The following is a 21,722-nucleotide window of genomic DNA, read 5'->3' on the forward strand; positions in this document are numbered from 1 at the left end:
TAACCCATTTGATCTTCCATAGCAGCATGGTAAGAACCATGGGAGATACGGGGCAAGTCTACAACAGACATGCTAATATGTCCCCAGGCTGCACCCTTTGATCTGGAGCTGCCTCTTGTTTAGTGCATTATTTATTACTTTGAGAGCTGCTTTCAGGTGATGCTTTTGAGTAGTATTGCAGAGACTGGAGGAGAGAGAATATTCTTCAGAATATCTGGGGCAGGGCAGTGTTTGGTTTCAGGAAAGAGCCTCCTCTTGGTTGCCAGGTTTGAATAAAGACTAAAGAGAGAAGCTTCCCTGGCACCCTTACACCAGCCTTGCCTAGTTGACAGGCAGTGTGTTGCTTGCTGCATTTGTCCCTTGAGCAGTGAGACGTATCTTTTCCAAGGAGGGTATTTTCTTACTACTCTCCCTACACACCAGTTTTGCTAGGACTCGGGCTCCAGATCCCAGCTCTACAAAACCTGTGAAGAAGAGTGTGTCAAAGGCTATAACTTTCTCTCCTGCCTGACTTGGGTTTTTGCATGAGACTGTCTCCCCTTTGGGGCCAGGAAAGGCAGCATACTGTGAGAACTGTGATGTGTTTTCATTCTAGCTAGTGCTTCTGGAGTATGAAAGCACAAGACTGCCAGTGTGTCGCTGCAAGACTGCAGCAGCATAGGTGGGTCAGCACTCCCTGTGTTACACCGTGCTGGATGTTGGCCACTATCATTAGTTTGACTAATGGCCACTGACTAATTGGCCACTGTCATTCGATTGGCTTTGCTGAAGACTCAAGATTAATTCATCATAAACTGCAACTTCCTACTGAAAACTAGATACTTCTGATCTTTTTCATATCTTGCCTAAAGTTATTTATCATACATAGGAAGGGCCTTGCTTATATTAAATACAAAACAAATGGTGTTAAATCTGAGCGAAATCTAAACGTCTAAAATTCAAACTTCATTTATTTATTTAAAATATTTATACCCTGCCCCTCCAGTACACTACTCTTCAGGGCGGTTCACAGTGAAAAATTCAAACTGTACACTTTCTATAGAAAAGTCATTTTAAAATGACTTCCCCTTATAGTAATGTTCCCCTTCCCCTGTAGTAATGTTGTACTCTTTAGTATTTACCTTGGGCTGTAATTTCAAACACACCTAGAAATAAGCTCCAGTAAATTTCCAACCAAATGTATAGCATATTTATGCTATATGATATGTAATAATCATTTGTGTTGAGCTTGCATTGTTGGCATTACCACTCTGAAATTAGGTTTAAACCAAATATTAAAATATTGACAGGCATGATGAGGACTCTGAGTAATTTTCCTTGTCATATCAGCCGCTTCTCCACAAAGCCATGTAATTTTGTTGCAAAATGGCGGTGGGGTGGGTGTGTGTGTGTCTTATTTTAAAGTGACATACAGGTTTTGATTACATTGTGTTTATAGTTTGTTTGCAGTCTTAAACCCTTGTTAGGCGAGTTGAGAGGAACCGATCTCTTTTAGAAATTTGAATGACAGTTCTTCCACATATTTGACTCTAAATCCTGATGCTTTAAAAAAAACCTGTTGTTAGGTAAAATAAAACAGATGTGTTTTTCTGCGAATATGTTGAGGAAACAAGGGCTTGAGAATTGACAACTGGCACCCTGAACCAGCATACATTTCTTTGGAAGCAACTCCTCTTGATTTTAGTAGAATTTGCTTCCAAGCACATCTTTCAGTTGCAGCCTAAATTTAAAGTTACTCTGACGTTTTAAAAGTAAACCTTTTTCTTCCCAAATATCTAGGTGGAAAAGATCTGAGTTTATTTTGGGGTGTGTATGTGTAGTCTGATAACTTCAGAGATGGCCTTGTGGAATAGCACCAGACAATCAGAAAAAGAAATTTCACGAAAACTGTTAAACCAAAAAGGTAATAACTACTTTTCCACCTCTCCCTTCCAGGAAGCATAAACTGCCAACACTGAGACCTGAAAATGAAATTACCTTTTCCACTATATCTTTTGCAAATATAGGTACATCAAGTACCTATGCATCAAACAAACTATTATGAACAATTAAAAATCATCTGCCAAGCTTACAGGACTTTGTATTTTATTAGTGACTTTAAAGCTGATTTTTTTAACATTATGTAAATGTTACTCCTTTCCCATTATGCATCTGTTTTTCTTCTTCCAGTGCCCTCCTCTCTCCAATTTCTTTGTTTTGCCCTCCTCTCTCCAGTTTCAATAGCATTCAGCAGGCTAGCAATCTGTCTTGGGCTCAGGATGCCATACTAATGGATTTAAAGTTTGAGATTTTATAGCCTGACCCCATGGGTTCCTACAGAGTTCTATTGCTGTACATTTCTGTACTTTCCTTTTAAGTAATGGAATTAGAGGGGGGAACATGTTAGAAATATCTGTCATATCTGAAAATATCTCCGTCATATCTGAAAGCCAGATGTGGTCTTAAAATGTGAGTATGGTCATTGTAATGTGGAATCTGGCAACTAATTCATGCGTGTCTTTTCTCTGTCTGCTACCCTTCGTGGTCCATAAACCTGCAAATGCTGGCAGGGAGAGATCAGTGATGTTGTGTGATTGTCTGTCTCTTACGTGTGGTCAGTATGTCAGCACAGCAGTGTTGCTTGGGCTCTGTGATCTAAGCATCTTGGAAGTCATGTGTGTTTGGTTTGATTGGGTGAGGTTGTTCATTTTACGTCTTCATTCCTCCATGCTGTTATGGCTCTTGTCCACAGAGGTCTCACTTGTGCAAGATCTTGCATGGAGAAATCGCACCAATAAACCCAGAATAGAACACAAGTGCCAGTCTGGAGCTGTTGTGCCCAAGCCTGCCCACTTGTTGTCTTGCAAAACAGACCCTAGGATCAGGTCTTTGGATGGTTATTTGTATGTGTATACAAAAAAAAGTGTGTTGTCTTAAAGTGGTATTGTTTTGAAATCCCCATCTGCTGTAAAGCTATCACGCATAGATCTCAAATGTAGGGTTGTTGTTTTTAAATTGTTGTTGTATTCTTTTATTGCCTAGATACACCCAAGTCAGGGCTGCACAACTTCGGCCCGCCGGCTGCTGTTGGGCTACAACTCCCATCATCCAATAGTCAGGGATAATGGGAGCTATAGTGGAGCAACAGCTGGAGTTTCGAAGTTGTGCAGTCCTGGCTGAAGTGGTATGAGGAAGCCATTTTCCATGCTTGAAATTCAAGATGAAGTTGCGAGGAATAATTGGAACGTCAATGAATGAAGTATTGTTCATTTCATTTCTATATTCTTTAAAAATAAATGATTGGATAGTTTTCAGGGTATTTTGGTTGGAGTGGTGCAGTAAGGGGGGAGGAAAAGGAATGGAAAAGAGAAGATGTTTTCAAGGTTTGCCTTCTCAAACTAACTTTGGAGCAATATCTATGTAGCATTATCCAAAAATAGCTGGGTATGAAACACAACATTCTGTAGCAGACAATTCCCCAAAAGCAATCTACCAATAGGAATCAAACTTGTAGTGACCTTTCCACTATCTCCCCACTCTGAAGTGCTACAAGGATTAAAGGAGTTTTTTGTTAACTGCTTGTGCTTTTTGTATGGTTGCCAAGTCATACCAAGCTTCTGGCAACTTACTAGACTTTTGCATTTCTTTTTGCTTAGAAAACAAACCATTAGTGAATGTATGCAGTTGATAATATATAGCACATCCTTCTTTTCCAGCAGATGCAAGTAGTTGCAGAATTAAAAACTGAGCAAGATCCAAACTGCTTGGAAGCAGATGCAGGAGGATTGAGTCCTTCCCCGGTAGAGTCCCAGACGCCAATGGATGCGGACAAGCAGGCCATTTACAGGTAGTGGTGTTAACAAGATTTAGCTATTCCAGTTGTAAAATATATATTTTTAATGGGGAGTGTAGTTGCTCTCAAACTAGGGCAGGCCCCTTTGGTCAGGTGGAATGTGATGGGACAATAGAATACAGGGTGCACAGATTCTAGGAAGGGAATGAATCCTGAGGCAGATGTTTTCCCATACCAGCCAAAACAAGGGTGGTATATATGCTTGTAGAAGATCCTCATTGATTCCTGCTGGATTTATAGGGTGACTATTTTCCAGCTTGCCTCATCAGTCCTGGACCTAATTTGGAGAGAGATGCTGACTTATTCTAATAGTTGTTTTTCCTCTGTGCAGTTGTTGGAGAGTTGTTCAGTTTCCTTTCCTAATATGAATACTGCATTAGCCGTCACTGCTCACTGCACAAAGCAGCAGGGCAGGCTGCATGTACCTCATACTGTGTATAAGGATCTCAGCATGTCCTGTTGTAGAAGAGATTACTCAATGCTGGACTGAGGGCACCCAAAAGATAGAAGACGTTTAGAAGGGTGGGGTCAGGGAGGGAAGCTCAAAAAGGATGAAAAACATGGAGGTATAGTAAAGCCAAGTAACTTGTCCACAGCTTGTTGCTTGGTACTCTTTGTATTTTGCACTTTCCAATGACTTTGGGGTAATAGATACAGCATTCAGTGCATGCTTACATCCTGTTCACTTCAGCGAAGCTCTAATACATGTAACTATTTCAGTGTATGATTCTTATTTCTAGACGTTACATTAGCTTCGTACTGAGTTTCTTCGTGTGTTTTGGGTTAGAACTGTCAGTCTTTTCAGGTCACCTAAGCATAACATGGTTGCTACTTAAGAAAAATAAAGCAGAGTTTTGTACTGTTTGGTGGTGGTTGTTTTTTAAATAAATATACTGTTTTGTTGCATTTCAAACTAAAATTGTTGGGTTGCATCCAAAGAAAGTTAATCATGACAGAAAAGCTGGTCATGACAGACTTAAGTCCCATGAAATTTCATGTCTAATTTCCAACCTATTATTTTGGTCTTTATCTGAGAAATGTTTGCCAAAACCACAATTTAGATCCTACAATGCAAGCTACTTATCAGCCTTATTTGTATCATGCAGTGATAACTGGTTGTCAAACTAGGCTGGATACATTGCTCTGAAATCTCACTTTAGCATTATTTGACATACATATAGAAGAACAAAGTAAGAGAGATTACATAGTGTCTTCTTTTCTAATCCCTAGTGTATTCATTATGTAGTTTTATTATAAATATATAATGTATGTAATTAATTTTTTTATCATATTGACTTACATTTGGAAGTTTCCACAGATTTAGTTTATTCTTCTGTTTTTGCTCCTAGGCATCCACTGTTTCCTTTATTAGGACTGTTGTTTGAAAAATGTGAACAATCTACACAGGGATCAGAAGGCACCACTTCTGCAAGTTTTGATGTAGATATTGAAAATTTTGTTAGGAAACAGGAGAAGGAAGGAAAACCCTTTTTTTGTGAAGACCCAGAAACGGATAATTTAGTAAGTAAAGACATCGTAAAGAAGCAAGCTTTACACACCTTTCTGATTTTGGAGTATGTATTTTCATAGATGTTTAAATCTTTCTATTTAGAGAGAAAAATTCCCTTGAGACAGAAAAAGCTGAACTGTGAAATTTCACTGAAAATAATTATTGTAATTTACTTTTTTAGTCTCTCTTCTGCCAGCTTGTATTGACCACAGTGTGAGTGTTCAGTATTTCTAACTAATTCTTCTGGTTGATTATAATTCACAGAATTGAAGATAATGTTCCTTCAGTTAGGATTGCCTTATTACTTGGAAGTAAAAGATTTTTCAGTCACACCATACAGTACGTCACCAGGCCTGGATCTTCAGAATTTACTTCCAAATGTTTCTTTTAAAATAGCCAAGAAGCTACTGTAGGTTTTGAAGAGCTGATTGGATGGTATAGATCAGGGGTGGGCAAACTTAGCCTCCAGCTGTTGTTGAATGACAACTCCCACCAATCCCTCCCCTCAGCCACAACTGTTGCCAGTTGTAGCCCTCTGTAGCAACACTTCACTGTCTGTTGGAGCTCCTTCATCACATACACTTTTAGCTTAGATGTCATTTCATTTCTGTTTCATCAGATTCTGTTACCATTTCTATGCTTTCTCTAGCGAAGGAGATTTGATGATATCATTATTGTTTTTTATAGTTGATTTATAATCTATGGCCCCTTCCCTTTCTTTTCTCATCTCCCACCCGCATGAGTGTAAATTGAGATTTAACTCTCCACAGATTATTTGTTTTACACCTTGCTTGAAAGACTGTTTGGATTTTCTAAACCTTTAAGTGGAAACCTTAAAGTGTTCTTTAAGTGGAAACTTCATGCTAGACAATTAAAAGATTATTATCTATGACAAATAAAATATCTCACCTATCTATTTAAATTATTGGGAACATAGAGATAGCATTAACCCTTTTTTCCAGATTGTCTAGCAATATCTCACAAAACATTATACTGCATTCAGACTGAATTCTCAAAAGTTGCTGATCGAGTCAAATTGAATTTTACGCTTTAATTATAATCATTCATCTGTATTCAGAGCAACACACAAGCATCTGCCAAAGCAGCAACAAGGTGTACATGTGTTCTCTTCATAGTATAACAAATGAATAATTGTTTGTGTCATCCAGTCCCAAGTATTTGCATGGTTGGTTTTCTGCCAAATACATATCTTATTGTACTCTGGTTTATACTTTTAAAGCACAACCATTGTTGTTGCTGATCAGTTCATCTGTTTATCGCATGGAAGCCAGAAAGCAGTGCCTTCTTGACATATGTCTCATTGGAAGAATGAAATTGTTTATATAAGAAGACACATTAAAGAGATTTGGCCAAATCTGTGGAGAGTGAAGAGACTTCTCATCAAAATGGATCAGTACATTGCACATGCAATGGAGACAATTTCATTAATCTCGCTTGACAGTGTGCACCCTATGTAGACCTTTTCCTACATGATACTAGTATCTGAAGTGGGGAATAGAAAAGAGGATCGCTGACATCCTCTGCAACATTAGGAGGGCAAAGCAGGAGCTGTGTCCTCACAGCAAAGGCTGCTCTGAGCTCAGGCAAATATTTGTCAAGCAGCCAGAATGAGTGCATGGAGAAGAGAACAGTTTTCACTGCTCTATTTCAATAGAATAAGGAAGTGAAGGTTCTTTGTGGACTCTGCATTCACACTTGGGGTTATGCACCTGTGCACAGCCATGGTTCGGAACATTCTAGAGCTATATCAAATATGGATTTTAAAAGTGGGAAACAGCTCTTTCTAGTGGATTGTATGACTCCTCACCTCAGTCTTTCATCAACCACCACAAGAGCAAGATCCTCGGAATTTCCTCTGAGCTGTACCTATTCAAGAGACAGTAAACTGTCATTTCTCTCTGTTTCCCTCACACACTTTTCCTTTAGTAGTTATTATCTCTAACTGTCACTGTTGCGTTTTCATTTTCATTTGTCCCCCACCTCGCCTTGGCCCTCCTGTTAAGGCTACTTTCAAGCGTTGTATAGACTGCCTTGGTAAGATCCCCACTTCGGACAGGCATCAAGTGCCTCTTGTGCCTCGGAAAAGCCCACAGAGTGGACTTGTGTACCATTTGTCTCTGCTTCACTAAGCAAGCGAGACACAACAGGGCTTTCTGGCTTGATGCGTTACTCTGGGAAAAGAGTCCTCTGAGTGAGCATCTCAGTTGCAGGCATTAACCCCGTAATCACCCCCAGTACTTTGGCAAGGGCTGGTTTTGCCACTATGAAGACTGATCTGGACTCTCTACCCCTGCCTGGTCCCTTCCTATGCTAGGAAATGAGGTTCGGGAGCGAAGAAATCATAGTACGGTCTGTGAAGAGGTCTATGTCTGTAGCAATCCTCCCAGTCATAGTCCCAATAGTTCTGCAAGGAGTGGGGGCTTTGAGCATCTGGAAAATGATGATAGTCTCTGTACCAGTACTGCTGCATTTAATTGTGCATCGGTGCCCATCTAAGGATCTATTGCATCTCCTGTGCTCGGCAGAATGCGGGCATAGTGGCGAGCTATCATGAGAGTTACTTAGTAAGTCCAGTGACTCAGGAGAATCAAGAGCAGAAAGGGCCTCCTGCTCCTCAGAACTGGCCTTGGATTCAGCTGGAGGTGCATAAGGTGGATCCATATCAGTGGTGTCCATGTAGACAGAATAAGCAGGAGATGGCATTGTAGGGCTTGGATCTGTCAAGCAAGGTTCACAAATTTGAAGCTCTGGTGTTGGATGCAGGTGATTCTTCTTCTTCCTCTTCTTTGGATTTTGTTCGCCCAAGACAGTGCCGTCTTTAGCGACTGGAAGCAACTGTTTTTTCTTAGACTGCTTCTGAGTTGCCATGACGGACTGCGCTGGCAGTGCCAAAGTTGTCTGAGATGCTGCTTGTGGAGTCACTTTCAGTTTAAGTTTGTGCTGTAGCTTGCTTTTTGGGCGTTTACCCTTATGCCTATCAGGATGGCTGGGTTGCCACAAGTGCTGCTGCAGGTCAAGATCTCACACCCATTCAAGATCACCAAGGAATTCCTCACATAGATGCTCTCCTCACTGTAGCCACCAAACCACTTTAAAAGGTGACTCACCTGCTGTCATGTGAACCCTCCCCCCCATCCCTCCAGTGGTCTCTGCTGCTCCCTTGTCGTCGGGACAGGCCATTGATCAGCCGAAAGCACCACCTCCTACAGAGACCATGATCTCACAGGTGGAGGAGTCAGAATTGGAAGTTCTGGACCAACCTATCGAATCTCTTAGCCCCCTGGGATTGACCATGTGGCGGATGATGCTGTGGAGGAGGAGGCTACTGGAGACCAACCAGAGGAGGCTCCATCAGAAGAGTTCATTTTACATGTACAGCTCCTCTGCATGGCTTCATCACTCGAGCTGGATATCCAAAGACAGTCTTCCCAGTTAGAGCATCCAATTTTGGGCTTAATTCAGTCTGAAAAGCAAAACGCAGGGGCTCTACCCTTGGTGCCTATACAGACTGTCAAGGCAGCATGCGAAAAGCCAGCCTCTTTCCTCCCAATGTCAAAGAAACTAGAAACCTTGGATAGGGCACAAAAAAAGAGCACTCAGTATCTCACCAGACATATGCACCTAACTCTGTGGTTGTGGAATCAGCTCAGTCTAGATCTCGTCAGTGCTTCCTTTCAACACTGTCAGACAAGAAGGAGGAAAATTGCATGCAATAGATGGGTGGATCAACTCCACTGCAAGCCTCCTGTTGAGGTTTGCTAATCACCAAGCATGCTGGACTAGATACCAACACTTTATACTGGAAAAAGCTAGCCCCATTTATTAATCAGATCCAGCAGGACCAAAGGGAAGCAACAGTAACCCTTTTACATAAGTACTCTCATGTGGTGAAGCAACAACTGCACCTAGCACGCCACTGCCATTCCTGGTCTATGGCTGTTGCGGTCTCACTTAGGCAATGTGTGGTTCTGCTCTACATCACTGTCCCAATAAGTTTGGACCCGCATTGAAGACCAGCATTTCGATGAGGAGGCGTTGTTTGGCCAAAAGACAGAAGATACCCTGGAGAGGGTCCAAAAGCTGCGAGCCACAGCACACTCCATGGGAATTTCTCACTCTACCTCCTTGTCATCTAGCCAGGAAGAGATATTGGCCTCACCAACAGCAGCCTAGGTAGCCATCCTACCAGTCCAATGATTCCTTTTGTCAACACCACCGATACCAGCAGTGGAGGCCCGCCTCATCCACACCAGCTTCCAAGCCCCTCTAGGCTGCAAAGGCTAAGCCACCTTACACTAAGAGTCAGTGACACTTGGGCGTCCAAGCTGGCCCACTATTACAATGCATGGGCAGCTATCATCTCCAATACATGGATCTTGGCAATAATTTTCAGTAGCTACAGGATAGAACTTTATTCCCTTCCTCCCTTCTCTGGCATCCAAGTTATACCCCCTTCACTGCACTTACTCGATGAATTGTGATCCCTCACTCAAAAAGGGATCCCTGCTAACTCCCTGCTAACTCGGCAAAACCTTGCTAACTTGGCAAAGAGGCACCTTTTAACGTGATGATTCTCTTTATTTAGCAGGGGGGAGAGCAACTGGCCCTATCCACCCCCAGCACAGTACCTCTAGTGACTGTTGCTGGTGTCTATCTTATGTTTCTTTTTAGGTTGTGAGCCCTTTGGGGACAGGGAGCCATCTTATTTATTGTTTTTTTTCTCTGTGTAAACTGCCCTGAGCCATTTTTGGAAGGGTGGTAAAGAAATCGAATAAACAAACAAAAAGGCTCCATCGAGGAAGTGCTTGCACAAGGGCTTCTTTTAGAGGTATTTTACCATCCCAAAGAGGGAGGGGAACCTGAGACCAGTTTTAGATGTCCGAAATGTCAACAGTTCTGTTTACTACAGACGTTTCCCTACCATTCTACGTCTTCTATCCAGGAAGGCCTTGTTTGCTTCAATTGGCCTCAAGGATGCCTATATTCACCTTTCCATTGCTCCACATCACTGCAAGTATTTAAGGTTTTCAATTGGTGGTTATATTTACCAATACACTGTCCTTCCCTTTGGACTGGCCTGCACCCCATATGTTTTTATAAAATGCATAGTGGTGGTGGTTTTTATAAAATGCCTGCGACTCCAAGGGGTGACAGTTGCCCTATTTATTGACAATTTGCTGCTAGTCACCTCCTCACACCGTTGTCTGCTTGTGCATATAAGAGTTACCCTTGGTTGGCTGAATTCATTGGGCCCATAGATAAATTACAAGAAATCAGTTCTGTCACCCTCCCAATACATATAATTTCTCAGTGTCCTTCTCTGTTCCCAGTGGGGAAAGGCATATATCATCACCACAGAATCCTTTCTATCCAGGATGCTGCGGATCTGCTATGCAGAGGGCAAAAGCACACGGTATGTATTGTGCAGCACCTCTTAGGGGTGTGCACATAACTGGAAAACCTGGTTCAGTTCTAGTAGAACCAGACTCAAACTGAACTGAGTCTGGTCTGCTTCTGTGCACACTAGAGCTGGGCCTGGTCTGGCTCTAGTCTGAACCGGTTTTGGCCCAGCTTGGGGGAGGCAAAATAATTTTTTAAAAGAACAAAATGGAGGACTTACTGCCATTGCCAGGCTCCGAGAGGTGCTGTCATGACCATGGAGGGGTCTCCTGATGTTCCCCTCCCCTTCTGCCTCCCCTGTCATTTTCAGCCTGTTATGGGCAGTTTTGGAGGCCACCGAGCATGCCCGATAGCCATCTGTGTGGCTGGGTCATGACCCAGGCCACGTAGATGGCCATTGGGCATGTACGGCAGTCTTCAAAATGGCAGCCGTCACTGCAGAGAGGCCCTTCACTTGCCGAAAACTGGCCCAAAACAGCCTGTAACAGACCAAAAACAGCCGGGGGTGGCAAGGGGAGGGTGAGCATCAGGAGACACCGCCCCATGGCCATGACAGCACACACACCCAGCAATGGTGGCAAGTCTGCCATTTTGTTCTTTTTAAAAAAAGAAAAGGGTAAGACTTTGAGCCTGGGCCTGGTCCAGCTTGAGGGTGAGCCCTCGCGCTGGGCTAGTTCGATGTTAGACTGGCTTCAGGTCAAGGTGGTTCACACATCCCTAGCAGTTCCTAAGGTTGATGGCCTCACCACAACAGTGATTGTTGTGGATCCACGCCTTCACATGTGGATCTTGCAGTCCTGGTTCCTGGACAGCTTCAAACTTCACTGCAATCACCAGCACAAGATTCTCAATGTATCACCAGAGGTACAATCAGCAATACAGTGGTGGACCGCCTCAGTGTCTCGAGGGGAGTCAATTTTCAACAGCCCGTACCAACTCTTACCATAACAACAGATGCCCCAAGAAAGGGCTGGGGAGCACACTTTAGGAACCACACGGTTGCTGGTGTCTGGAACCACAGAAGGCCCAGAGGCACATAGATTACCTCAAGCTTCTGGCCGTATTTCATGCCCTGAAAGCTTTCCGGCCTTGGCTCAGAAGTGGTTCTTAGACCCTGGGGTACTGAACTTATTGTTCCCCAAGTGAGGGAAGACTTCTTCCCTTCACACTAGACTTCTTTGTCACGGCAACCAATGCAAAATGCCCTCAGTTCTGCAGCAGAGTGGGCATGGACCCAAGGTCATTTGGCAATGCCTTTCTTCTCAATTGAGGATGACAACCGGTGTATGCATTCCCACCGATTCCTCTGATCCTAAGGGTGATCCAGAAACTGAGACTTCACATTGCACAGGTTATCTTAGTCGCTCCCTGGTGTCCAATACAACCTGGTTCACCACTCTGCTGCACCTGTCCAATCACACTTACTTGCACCTCCCCTTGACTCCACAGCTCTTGACCATGGCCAGAGGCATGAGACTCCATCTTGAGCTGCACTCATTGCGCCTGACCAGCTGGAAGATAAAAGGGAGATAGTTTGTAGTGCACAAGTAAACCGCCCAGAGACGAAAGTTTGGGGCAGTATACAAACTTGAGAAATAAATCAAATAAATGATTTATTTATCAAATATGTCTACCACCCCAAACTTATACTGCCCTCCACCCAAAGGTGCTATGCCTCCAAGTAGAAGAAATTCAGCTCATTTCCCCTGCTAACTGAGCAAAGAGGTACCTTTTAAAAAGTGGTGATTCTCTTTATTGAGCAGGGGAAGAGCAACTGGTCCTATCCAGCCCAAAGCACAGCATTCCTCCAGTGGCTGATGCTGGTGTGTCTCTTTTGTTTCTTTTTAGATTGTCAGCCTTTTGGGGCCACGGTTCCATCTTCTTTATTTTTATTTCTCTATGTAAACCATTTTGGGAACTTTTGTTGAAAAGTGGTATATAAATATTGGTTGTCATCGTTGTAGCTAATATGCCTTGAGTAAAGGTGTTTCTCCAGTGTGAGTGCTTGTTCCAGTCATTCTGGAGTACTTGCCGTCCTTACAGGAGGCAGGACAGGCTCACACTTCAGTTAGAGTCCGCTTGGCAGCTATTGCGGTGAGCCATAAAGTTCCGGGTCTTTGCTCTGATCCAATAGTTTAAAGGTTTTGGAAAGATTTGCTAAACTTGTTCCCATTATCTCCCATGATGTCCCCCACCCCCGCCACACACTTGGGACCTACAACTGGTCCTAACCCATTAATGTGTCAACCCATCAAGCCCATGGCCTTGTGCAACCTGAAACTCCCGTCTCTCAAGACCATGTTCTTAGTCACTGTTACATTGGTTCAAAGAGTCAGCAAACTGAAAGCCCTGCACTATGATTCTCCACACCTTGTCTTCCGTAAGGACAAGGTCATGGTGCACCCAGACATCATCTTCCTTTCCAAAGTGGTCTCAGATATTCACATATCACAAGACCTGTGCCTTCCTGTGTTTTTCCCTAACCCGGTATCAGAGGTATAAGGACGTACCATTCGCTGAATGTTAACAGGGCCCTTGCATTCTACATGGATAGGACAAGGTCTTTTTGTAAGACCACTGTGCTGTTTATCAGCTATGCAGGACTGTCTGTGTGTCTCCCCATCTCTACTCAGTGACTGTTGGCCTGGATGAAGGAGGCCATCTCCTTGGCCTATGAACTGGCAAAGAAATCTCTACCTCACCTTTTCCAACCAGAGCAGTAGCAACGTTGACAGCATTCTGCAGTGGAATTCCGTTAGCGGAAGTTTGCAGGGTGGCGACCTGGTCTCAACCTTCCACATTCATTTGCCACTGTGTGCTAGATGTCAGATCCCAGTCTCAGGCTTTGTTTGATTCCACAGTTCTCCAGTCAGTCTGTCGATAAAGCTGCCTGCTCCATCCAGGTAAGGACAGCTTGCTGTTATCCCAAGTGTAATGCATCGAGACCATGAGGAAGAAAGGCAGGTTTCCTACCTGTAACAATAGTTCAAGTAGTCTTCTGTGCCTTTACACTACCCTCCCTACCTCCCCATGGCAACCTATCTCTATAGTGTCTCTACATGATAGGGCTTGTGGCAGTCTCCTAGAGTCTGAGGGAAGGAGTTGTACTATCCACTAAGCGGCGGGGGGGCATTTCCCACATCCCCCATATTTGGTATAGCTCTAGAACTGTGGCTCTGCACTGGTGCGTAACCCCAACTGTGAATACACAGAGGACCACTCAAAGAACTACAGTTACAGGTAGGAAACCTGCCTTTTTAAAACTAGAAGTGTAATGTCTGATAAAAGGAAGAACTGAAAAGGAGCATAGAGAGAAAGCAACACAAATACTTAAAGGGCAAGACCATGGAGAGACTTGAAGGTTGAAAGGATAAGTTTAACTTTCTGTTTTCTGTTTTCCCTCTTTTTAGATGGTAAAGGCTATTCAGGTTCTACGAATTCATCTGCTTGAGCTAGAAAAGGTTAATGAGCTCTGTAAAGATTTCTGTAGTCGTTACATTGCCTGTCTGAAAACTAAAATGAACAGTGAAACTCTACTAAGTGGAGAATCTGGGAGCCCTTATTCACCTGTACAACCCCAGGTACCTTTCAAGCTAACTGAACCCTATTTTCTTTCCTTATTTTACAAATCAACCCATTTCAATGGCTCAGGATGAGTAAGAGCTGATTTCAAAGAACAGTATATCAAATATATTAATAACTTGGTTAAATTTGTTTGTAAACCATGCAGTTTACTTTTTTTAAAAATGACTGGCAGAGCAGCAGAGTTTTTAAGGCTTTGTGGTTTTATTAAGATTGCTAGGTGTCCCTTATGCAATTTCTTGGCGGGCAGGTACATGGAAATGTAATACTTAAAGAATGACCATAATCTGTCAACTCTTTGTCTGCAGTCCAGCAACTTTAAACATGATAAAGATAGCTTGGATTTGCTGGAGCAGCTGTCTTCATGGAAAGAGTCACCCGAAAATGTGAGCAGTAGAGCAAAATTGACACAATTATCATTGCACCTCTTTGGTATTATCTCCTTAGCCTAATTTTTGGGTTGGCTTTATTCATTTCATTGTAGATAATAGCCCCATTCAAGTGAAGGCTGAACTATATGCAGAAATAGGGCTCTGCACTTGCGGTTCATGGTATACTCAAGGCACCAGGGCATAAAGTCCCTCATATCCAGCTTCTTGGATCACATGTGTAGAGGGACCCCAACTAAGAGACCCACATAAATAAAAGTAGGCTATCCACCATCTGCTTCAACCATTTAATGCTCCCCTCTCATGGGAATGTATTAAGCTTCTTTATGCTGGAATGGGCAATTGGTCCTTCTGTCCCAGTATTGTCTACTTCAGTTGATAGTGGCTCTTCAAGATCTCAGACCCTACTGACCAAGATTCTTTAACGGAAGATGCCAGACCTGGGACCATATAGAAATCATGTGCTCAACCACAGGATTATGGAACTTCCCATGTCTGACATCTATAAAATGTTTTTTTTAAATGTGTCCCTATTGCTATTCTGTTTAACTTAATAACTTTGAAGATCCAGAGTGCAAAATAAAATAAAAAATAAAATAGAGCAATATGCAAATATTGGCTGACATTCAGAGCAAGGAAGTGCTGGTGCAACGAGAGAAGTAGCCAAACAGCACTTGTAGACTAATTGCACCGGCGGATCAGAGAAGGGGCGATTTTTGATGACCTCCTCTTCCCCTGGAAACCCTCTGTACCATCCAAAACTATGTCTCTGGGGGCTGTGCAGCCCTCGGGGATGTATTTTCAGATGGCACAGAGGGTTTTGGCACAAATGCTCTGGATAGCAGCCATTATATTTATACATAGTTGAATTTCTGCAACATAACTGGAGAAACAAAAGTTGGACTATCTGATTTTTTTTGTTCGTTTCTGTAGAAGTCATTGAGACAACATATGCTCACCAGTTCTATAGTGTAAATTATAGCAAATAGTATTAAGATATTAGTGTATGTTTTTAGAACTATAATAGAGGCTTTGTTTGTTGTGTTTCATTATGTCCTTCATGCGAATCTTTTGTACTGATTGTAAATTTTACTCCTGTCATCCAGATATTTGATTATGCGAGTGTTTGGATGATGCCTCAGTAATTCAGATATATGTTTTAAATCTGAAGTTTGAAAAGAGTGAAATCCATATTTAAACCTCAAATTTACCCTATTGAAAAGAATTCTTGACCATGTTTAAAGTCATGAGAGTTCATGCCATTAACTTTAGAAGGCCTAGAATTTCAGCCACTATGATACACTTTATGCATTTTCTGAAAATATTTTTTATGCTTACTTACATCTATTTGTGTATGCCGTTTTAAGGACATTTAGAGATGCTTCTAAGTTCTTCTAGGGCCAGGGATGGGGAACCTTGGCACTCCTGCAGATGTTGGCCTACAATTCCCATAATCCCTAGGTATTGGCCTCTGTGGCTGGGGATTACGGGAGTTGTAGTCCAAAAACAGCTGGAGTGCCAAGGTTCCCCATCCCTGTAGGCTAACCATTTGTGTGGTCATATTGGCTCACACTAATATGGGTCACACTAATGTGTATTATTTGGTTGCAAAAGAATGAGACCAGCCCAATTTTAAATGTCACAAGCACTATAGCTTGGGATAATTATTATCCAGAATTCACATATATGTTCTGCACTCTTGTGGAGTGGCTCAATATGAAAAAGAAGATAGCATTTGGGAAATAATATATACTGTAAATTGGAATTTCTAGGTTGTTTACTACTCCCGCCATTGTGTTTCTGTCCTATGTGAGTTTCATGGCAGTTTTTAATCAGATTGGTTAGTAACAATGCTCATCATCATCGTGGTCTTCATCATCATGGGGTTTTTCTTTTCTTTTTTTAAACCTCTCTCATTTGAAATTTTTGCAACTGATAAGATCTTCAGTTTTTTTAAGACTATATAAATTTCTGTTGTTACTGTTTTTAGCCAATCCAAAGTGCCATCACAGGTACACTCAGCCCCCAGGGAATTATGGTGCCTGCATCAGCACTGCAGCAGGGAAATGTAACTATGGCAACTGTAGCAGGTAAGATGCACTAAACAAAAAGTCAAGCATTGCACTTACATAGATGTTTTATGTGGCTATTAAACAACCAAAGATAGAGATCCTGGAGATAATTTTAGATTAATAATTCTCAGATGTTATGCAACCAAGTGTTATGGTTTCTTTAAGGTAACTTCAGCTGACATTCATAGTAGGGATGTGTATAGAACCGGCAATAGCCAGTGGGGGGTGCTATTACTTTTAAGGATCAGGGAGGATGTTCTTAAACAACCACCACCACCCCCGTGTTTCTCCTGCTGGCACTGTACATAAAAAAGATCCTGCGGGGTGGCAGCGTACCTCTTTGCTGCCCCCAGCACATAGGACCGGAAGTGCCTGGTGCATGTGCGTGATGTGTGCATGCGCAACATGCTCACACGCACTGGGCACTTCTGAACTGATGCGCACCGGGGCAGCAAGGAAGTACGCTGCCACCCTGTGGGACCGTCTTTAAGCACAGCTTGGGTGGGGGAAAGGTGGAGGGGGGGAGTGCACCCTCCCCGATCCATAAAGATAACCCCACTGCCTCTGCTAAACCTTTCGAACCAGTTTGGTGGTCCATAAAAGGACCACCAAACTGGTTCATGCACACCCCTAATTCATAGCTGTTATATGTATAGTAGTATTCTAGAAGAATAAAATATTTCCTCTATTAAAGGTAAAAAGTAAAGTGTGCCGTCAAGTCGATTTCGACTCCTGCCTCCCATAGAGCCCTGCGGTTTTCTTTGGTAGAATACAGGAGGGACTTACCATTGCCTCCTCCCATGATGCCTTTCAGCATCTTCCTATATCACTGCTGCCCAATATAGTACCAGCAGGGATTCAAGCCAGCAACCTTCTGCTTATTAGTCAAGCATTTCCCTGCTGCGCCACTTAAGGTGGTATTCCCTCTATTACTAAAAATTAAATGTATTGGTCCTGATCTAAGGAAATTGAATACAGCTGGGAGGAAGGATCCGTTAATAGAAAACTGCAGCTTGTGCTCTCTGAATCCGGGCAGTTGCTTTTTTACTCAATTGGTAGGCATCGTTTAAAAACTCATATTGCTCTTCCAAGCATGTATTCTGTAGAATGATATGAACCAGTGCAAACAAAATGAAGGCAAATCAAATCAAAAGATGCAACTTTTCTAAGAAATGTTAAAAGGTTAAATGCAAATGTTCATATGTAACCAAAATATCCTTGGCTTGATTTCTACTTCTCATTAATACAATGATAAAATTTAGTGAAGTTGAAATAGTCTTTAAAATACTTTCCCCCCTTTTGTGTATTAAAAATACACCTGTAAAGTGTATTTACCTGTAATTTTACCTGTAAAGTGAAGAAGCTTATTACCATCTTATTTGTTTAATTATATCTGCATAAAAATGCATGTTGTCATTATCGCTTGGTTAGATCACTTGGTTATTCTACAATGGTAAAATTGTTTTAATGTTGTTCTTAGGTGGTACAGTTTATCAGCCAGTGACTGTGGTCACACCTCAAGGTCAAGTAGTGACACAAGCACTATCACCTGGAACCATCAGGATCCAGAATTCACAGGTTTGTTCTGCACAGCTTAATGTAGCAGAGGAAGCCAATGTTTTACTAGCAACATGTAAAAATGACATGCTGGCTGACATTTACACTAATTAAGTGATGGTGCACACTTCAGGGGAGGGTTGACTTTTGTCATCCCCCCCTTCCCTCTGTGGCAGACTATGGAGCTATTCTCATGACCAGAGCTACCTGAGTAGGGGAGTGTCATCCCAGGTAGCTCTGTTCATTTGGGACACTGAGAGCCCTCCTGAGCCAGAATCTCCATTCCTGGCTAGCCCAGATTGGCTACCTGGGTTTAAAGTGAGGTAGGAGGAGAACAAACCCCTTCCTACCCCCTCCTGTGGTTATCTATGCCACTGCCACTTGCAGAACTGCTCCTGGGAGGCTGGCAGCCATTGTAACCAGAGTGTCGGGGGGCAGGAGGCGAGGCAGAGTGCAGTGGCTGAAATACTGAGGGCAGCCACTCCACCACTTGCACAGTGCCTTGTGGGATCCTGGAGGACCCAGCATGAGCTTTCTCCCTCCCATACAAGTTCTGGAGCTCCACTGTGCTGCTTGTGTGGACACGCTAGCAGCAGAGCCCAGAGAAAGCTCATGTTATGTGGGAGCAGGAAGGAAAGGGCCTGCCTTGCCTTCTACCTTGCCCTCCGATTGTCAGAATGACCTTTGGACTCCTGTGCTTCCCTCAGGGACATATTTTCAGGAGTCACCATTGGCTTCAGAGATTGACAAAAATTGCCTCTTCCCGAAACATGCATCCCCAATTGCTGCACCAGCACTTCATTAGTTTATGTCAAAGACATTTAGAATTGTATATGTAATATTAATATTTAGTATAGCTGTATCCTGATTTTCTACCAGTGTCCTCAGAGCAGCTCACAGCATTCCTAAAAATGCAGTTGATGTTTCAGATACAATATATTTAAAACTAAGTAAAATAAGCCTAGCTGGAGCAGTCTGATGTTGTGTTGCCTGCATCTCTCCCTTTCTTGGACTAAACTAAACATACATTAAATATAAAATCAAGGTTTATTGTTAAACATATTCCTGTTTTATAATGATGGGTACTGTGCATCCCTTTTGCCGTAATGAATTGAGGATTCATAAAAGCACATGGTGATGTTTTGTACTCACATTATAGAGTACTGAATGATCAGAGAAAAAGCCGGTTGGGAAGAAAAACTTTTTATCTGGTCCAGTTCATATGTAGCAACAAGTCATGGTTTCTTCTTATGAACACAGATCTTGGGCTTGTGCACTCCCTTCCTCTACACACAAGGAAATGAAGTTGTAAACTTCCCTTTGTGTTTTGTTACAACCACAGTTGCCCATTTAATACAAACTCATAAAAGTGGTAGTTTGAACAAACTTCAGTGAGTTGACAAGTTGGCTTCAGATCCCGTTTTGATATCCTTTTAGCCTTTTAACTAACTGTGGTTTCCTATGTTCAGATGAAATAGGGGAACTGTTTTGTTGCAAACTGTGAAATGAAGCCTCAAGCTTCCTACCATTGCACCCAGTGCTCATGTTGGCTCACGCAACACACCATATCTATCTATCTCTATCTCTATCTCTCTATCTCTCTATCTCTCTATCTCTCTATCTCTCTATCTATCTATCTATCTATCTATCTATCTATCTATCTCTTTGTGTCTGAACCAACTATCCATCCATCCCAGTACCTATAATAGTCTAGAAGAGAGAACTGATACTATAATATTATTATTTAGAATGTATATCACTTTTCAACAAAGATGCTCTCAAAGCAGTTTACATAGAAGAAGAAATAAGATGGTCCTTGTCCCAAAAGGGCCCATAGTCTAAAAAAGACACTGTGCTGAGGTTGTATAGGAACAGTTGCTCACATCCTGCTCCATGGAGAATCACCACTTTAAAAGATACCTCTTTGCCCCATGAGCATGCCATAGGAAAGCAATGCCTGCATATAGAATTGAATTGGCTCATTAGGGAGATGGCTAAATTAGAACCCTTCTCCCTGATGCTCCAGGTTTTTGCTCATTTTCCAGGAAGCTTTTGATGGGGTGAACATTCAGGCAAGCAGTTCCCTCTTGCATTCTGAAATGGCATAGTCCCAGGAGCTCTGTACTTTGTGGTGCCCTGCATGTGTAGATAGACTGTAAATAACAGCTCATACTTTGTTTATTTAAAATATGTATATCCTGCCTTTCTGACTACGTTCCGGGTAGGATACAATCATGACAAAAATACACACAAGCTATAATACCACTATGTTACACTACTAGTTCTAATAAGAAGCGTGTGTGTGTTCTTGCAGTTCTATAGATATTGCCCCACTATGTTAGTCTTGTGAAATACAAACAAACACCCTGTCCTAATGCTTCTTATAGTGTTCTGTTAACTACTTGTCAATTTTTTGTGCAGCTCCAATTACAATTAAATCAAGATTTAAGCATCTTGCATCAAGATGATGGGTCATCAAAAAATAAAAGAGGGGTTCTTCCAAAGCATGCTACAAATGTGATGAGGTCTTGGCTTTTTCAGCACATAGGGGTAAGGCTGGATTACAGTAATTGGTTATTGCTACTGTTCTGAGACATTCTACTGGTATAGTCTTACTTGCTACATGAGGAAGAAAAATCCTTTGACTATTCTTGCAACTTTTAACAATCCAACAGTTTCTATAGAATACTCAAATTATATAAAATAGATTTATCAGAGGAGAATTAGGAGCAAATGCTGATGCTGTTATATAAACATGTGATCTTCATTGTTGGGATTATTTTTGGTTTTATTTCATTGTTCCAAGGCATTTTGTTTTTGCCATGTGCACCTTGGTCAGTTTGCCTTTTGAGGTCTGTATTTTAAATAGCTAGCGACCTAGACATTTAATAGGGAGATGGAGGGCACTCACTGTGATACTACAGAAGAAATTGGTGGTTGACATGTTAGCCTAATGAGGGTGCAGCCCTCAAGACATAGTTCTGCATGGAAATCAAGCTTTTGAGAGAAGAAGGGATAAGTGGAAATTGTATCCACATCCCCCTCTGTATGCACTGCTTGTGAGATATGTCTGCAGGGCAGCTGGTTTAGGCTGGAACTTCTTAATCACTCTTACAAGAGCAGAGCTTGTCAGTCAGTGTACAGAATGCACTCCACACCCATGAAAAGGATCCACATGCACAGTGATTCTTGTTATATTAGACTCAAACCTATCTTGTAATGGTTAAATAAATACAGTCAGTTTATGCTTTCAAATCACATGACCTGAAAGATTGCACAATGTTGCTACAGGTTTTCTGTCTACATTTACATATGCTACATGTTTATGAAAACAGAATTCAGTTCATGGGGGATTGCCC

The 21,722-nt window shown here is 42.2% G+C and overlaps 1 protein-coding gene across 16 annotated transcripts in view; it reads left to right on the top strand.

Moving 5' to 3' along the window:
• PKNOX1 (PBX/knotted 1 homeobox 1) overlaps positions 1-21,722 on the top strand; it is a 49,759-nt gene that overhangs the window by 13,131 nt on the left and 14,906 nt on the right. For 7 of the 16 annotated variants that reach the window (XM_053306482.1, XM_053306476.1, XM_053306479.1 and 4 more), the window contains 7 exons: positions 3,696-3,826; positions 5,182-5,353; positions 14,174-14,344; positions 14,654-14,731; positions 16,725-16,824; positions 18,287-18,384; positions 20,785-20,913. In XM_053306482.1, coding sequence (XP_053162457.1) covers positions 3,696-3,826; positions 5,182-5,353; positions 14,174-14,344; positions 14,654-14,731; positions 16,725-16,824; positions 18,287-18,384; positions 20,785-20,913 — 879 coding nt within the window. Of the gene's footprint in view, positions 1-1,779; positions 1,904-3,695; positions 3,827-5,181; positions 5,354-14,173; positions 14,345-14,653; positions 14,732-16,724; positions 16,825-18,286; positions 18,385-20,784; positions 20,914-21,722 lie in introns of all 16 variants that reach the window. The other 9 variants (XM_053306484.1, XM_053306487.1, XM_053306485.1 and 6 more) reach the window with 6 other exon arrangements.

This window comes from Hemicordylus capensis, chromosome 3 (assembly GCF_027244095.1).
Source record: "Hemicordylus capensis ecotype Gifberg chromosome 3, rHemCap1.1.pri, whole genome shotgun sequence".
NCBI lineage: Eukaryota > Metazoa > Chordata > Lepidosauria > Squamata > Cordylidae > Hemicordylus > Hemicordylus capensis.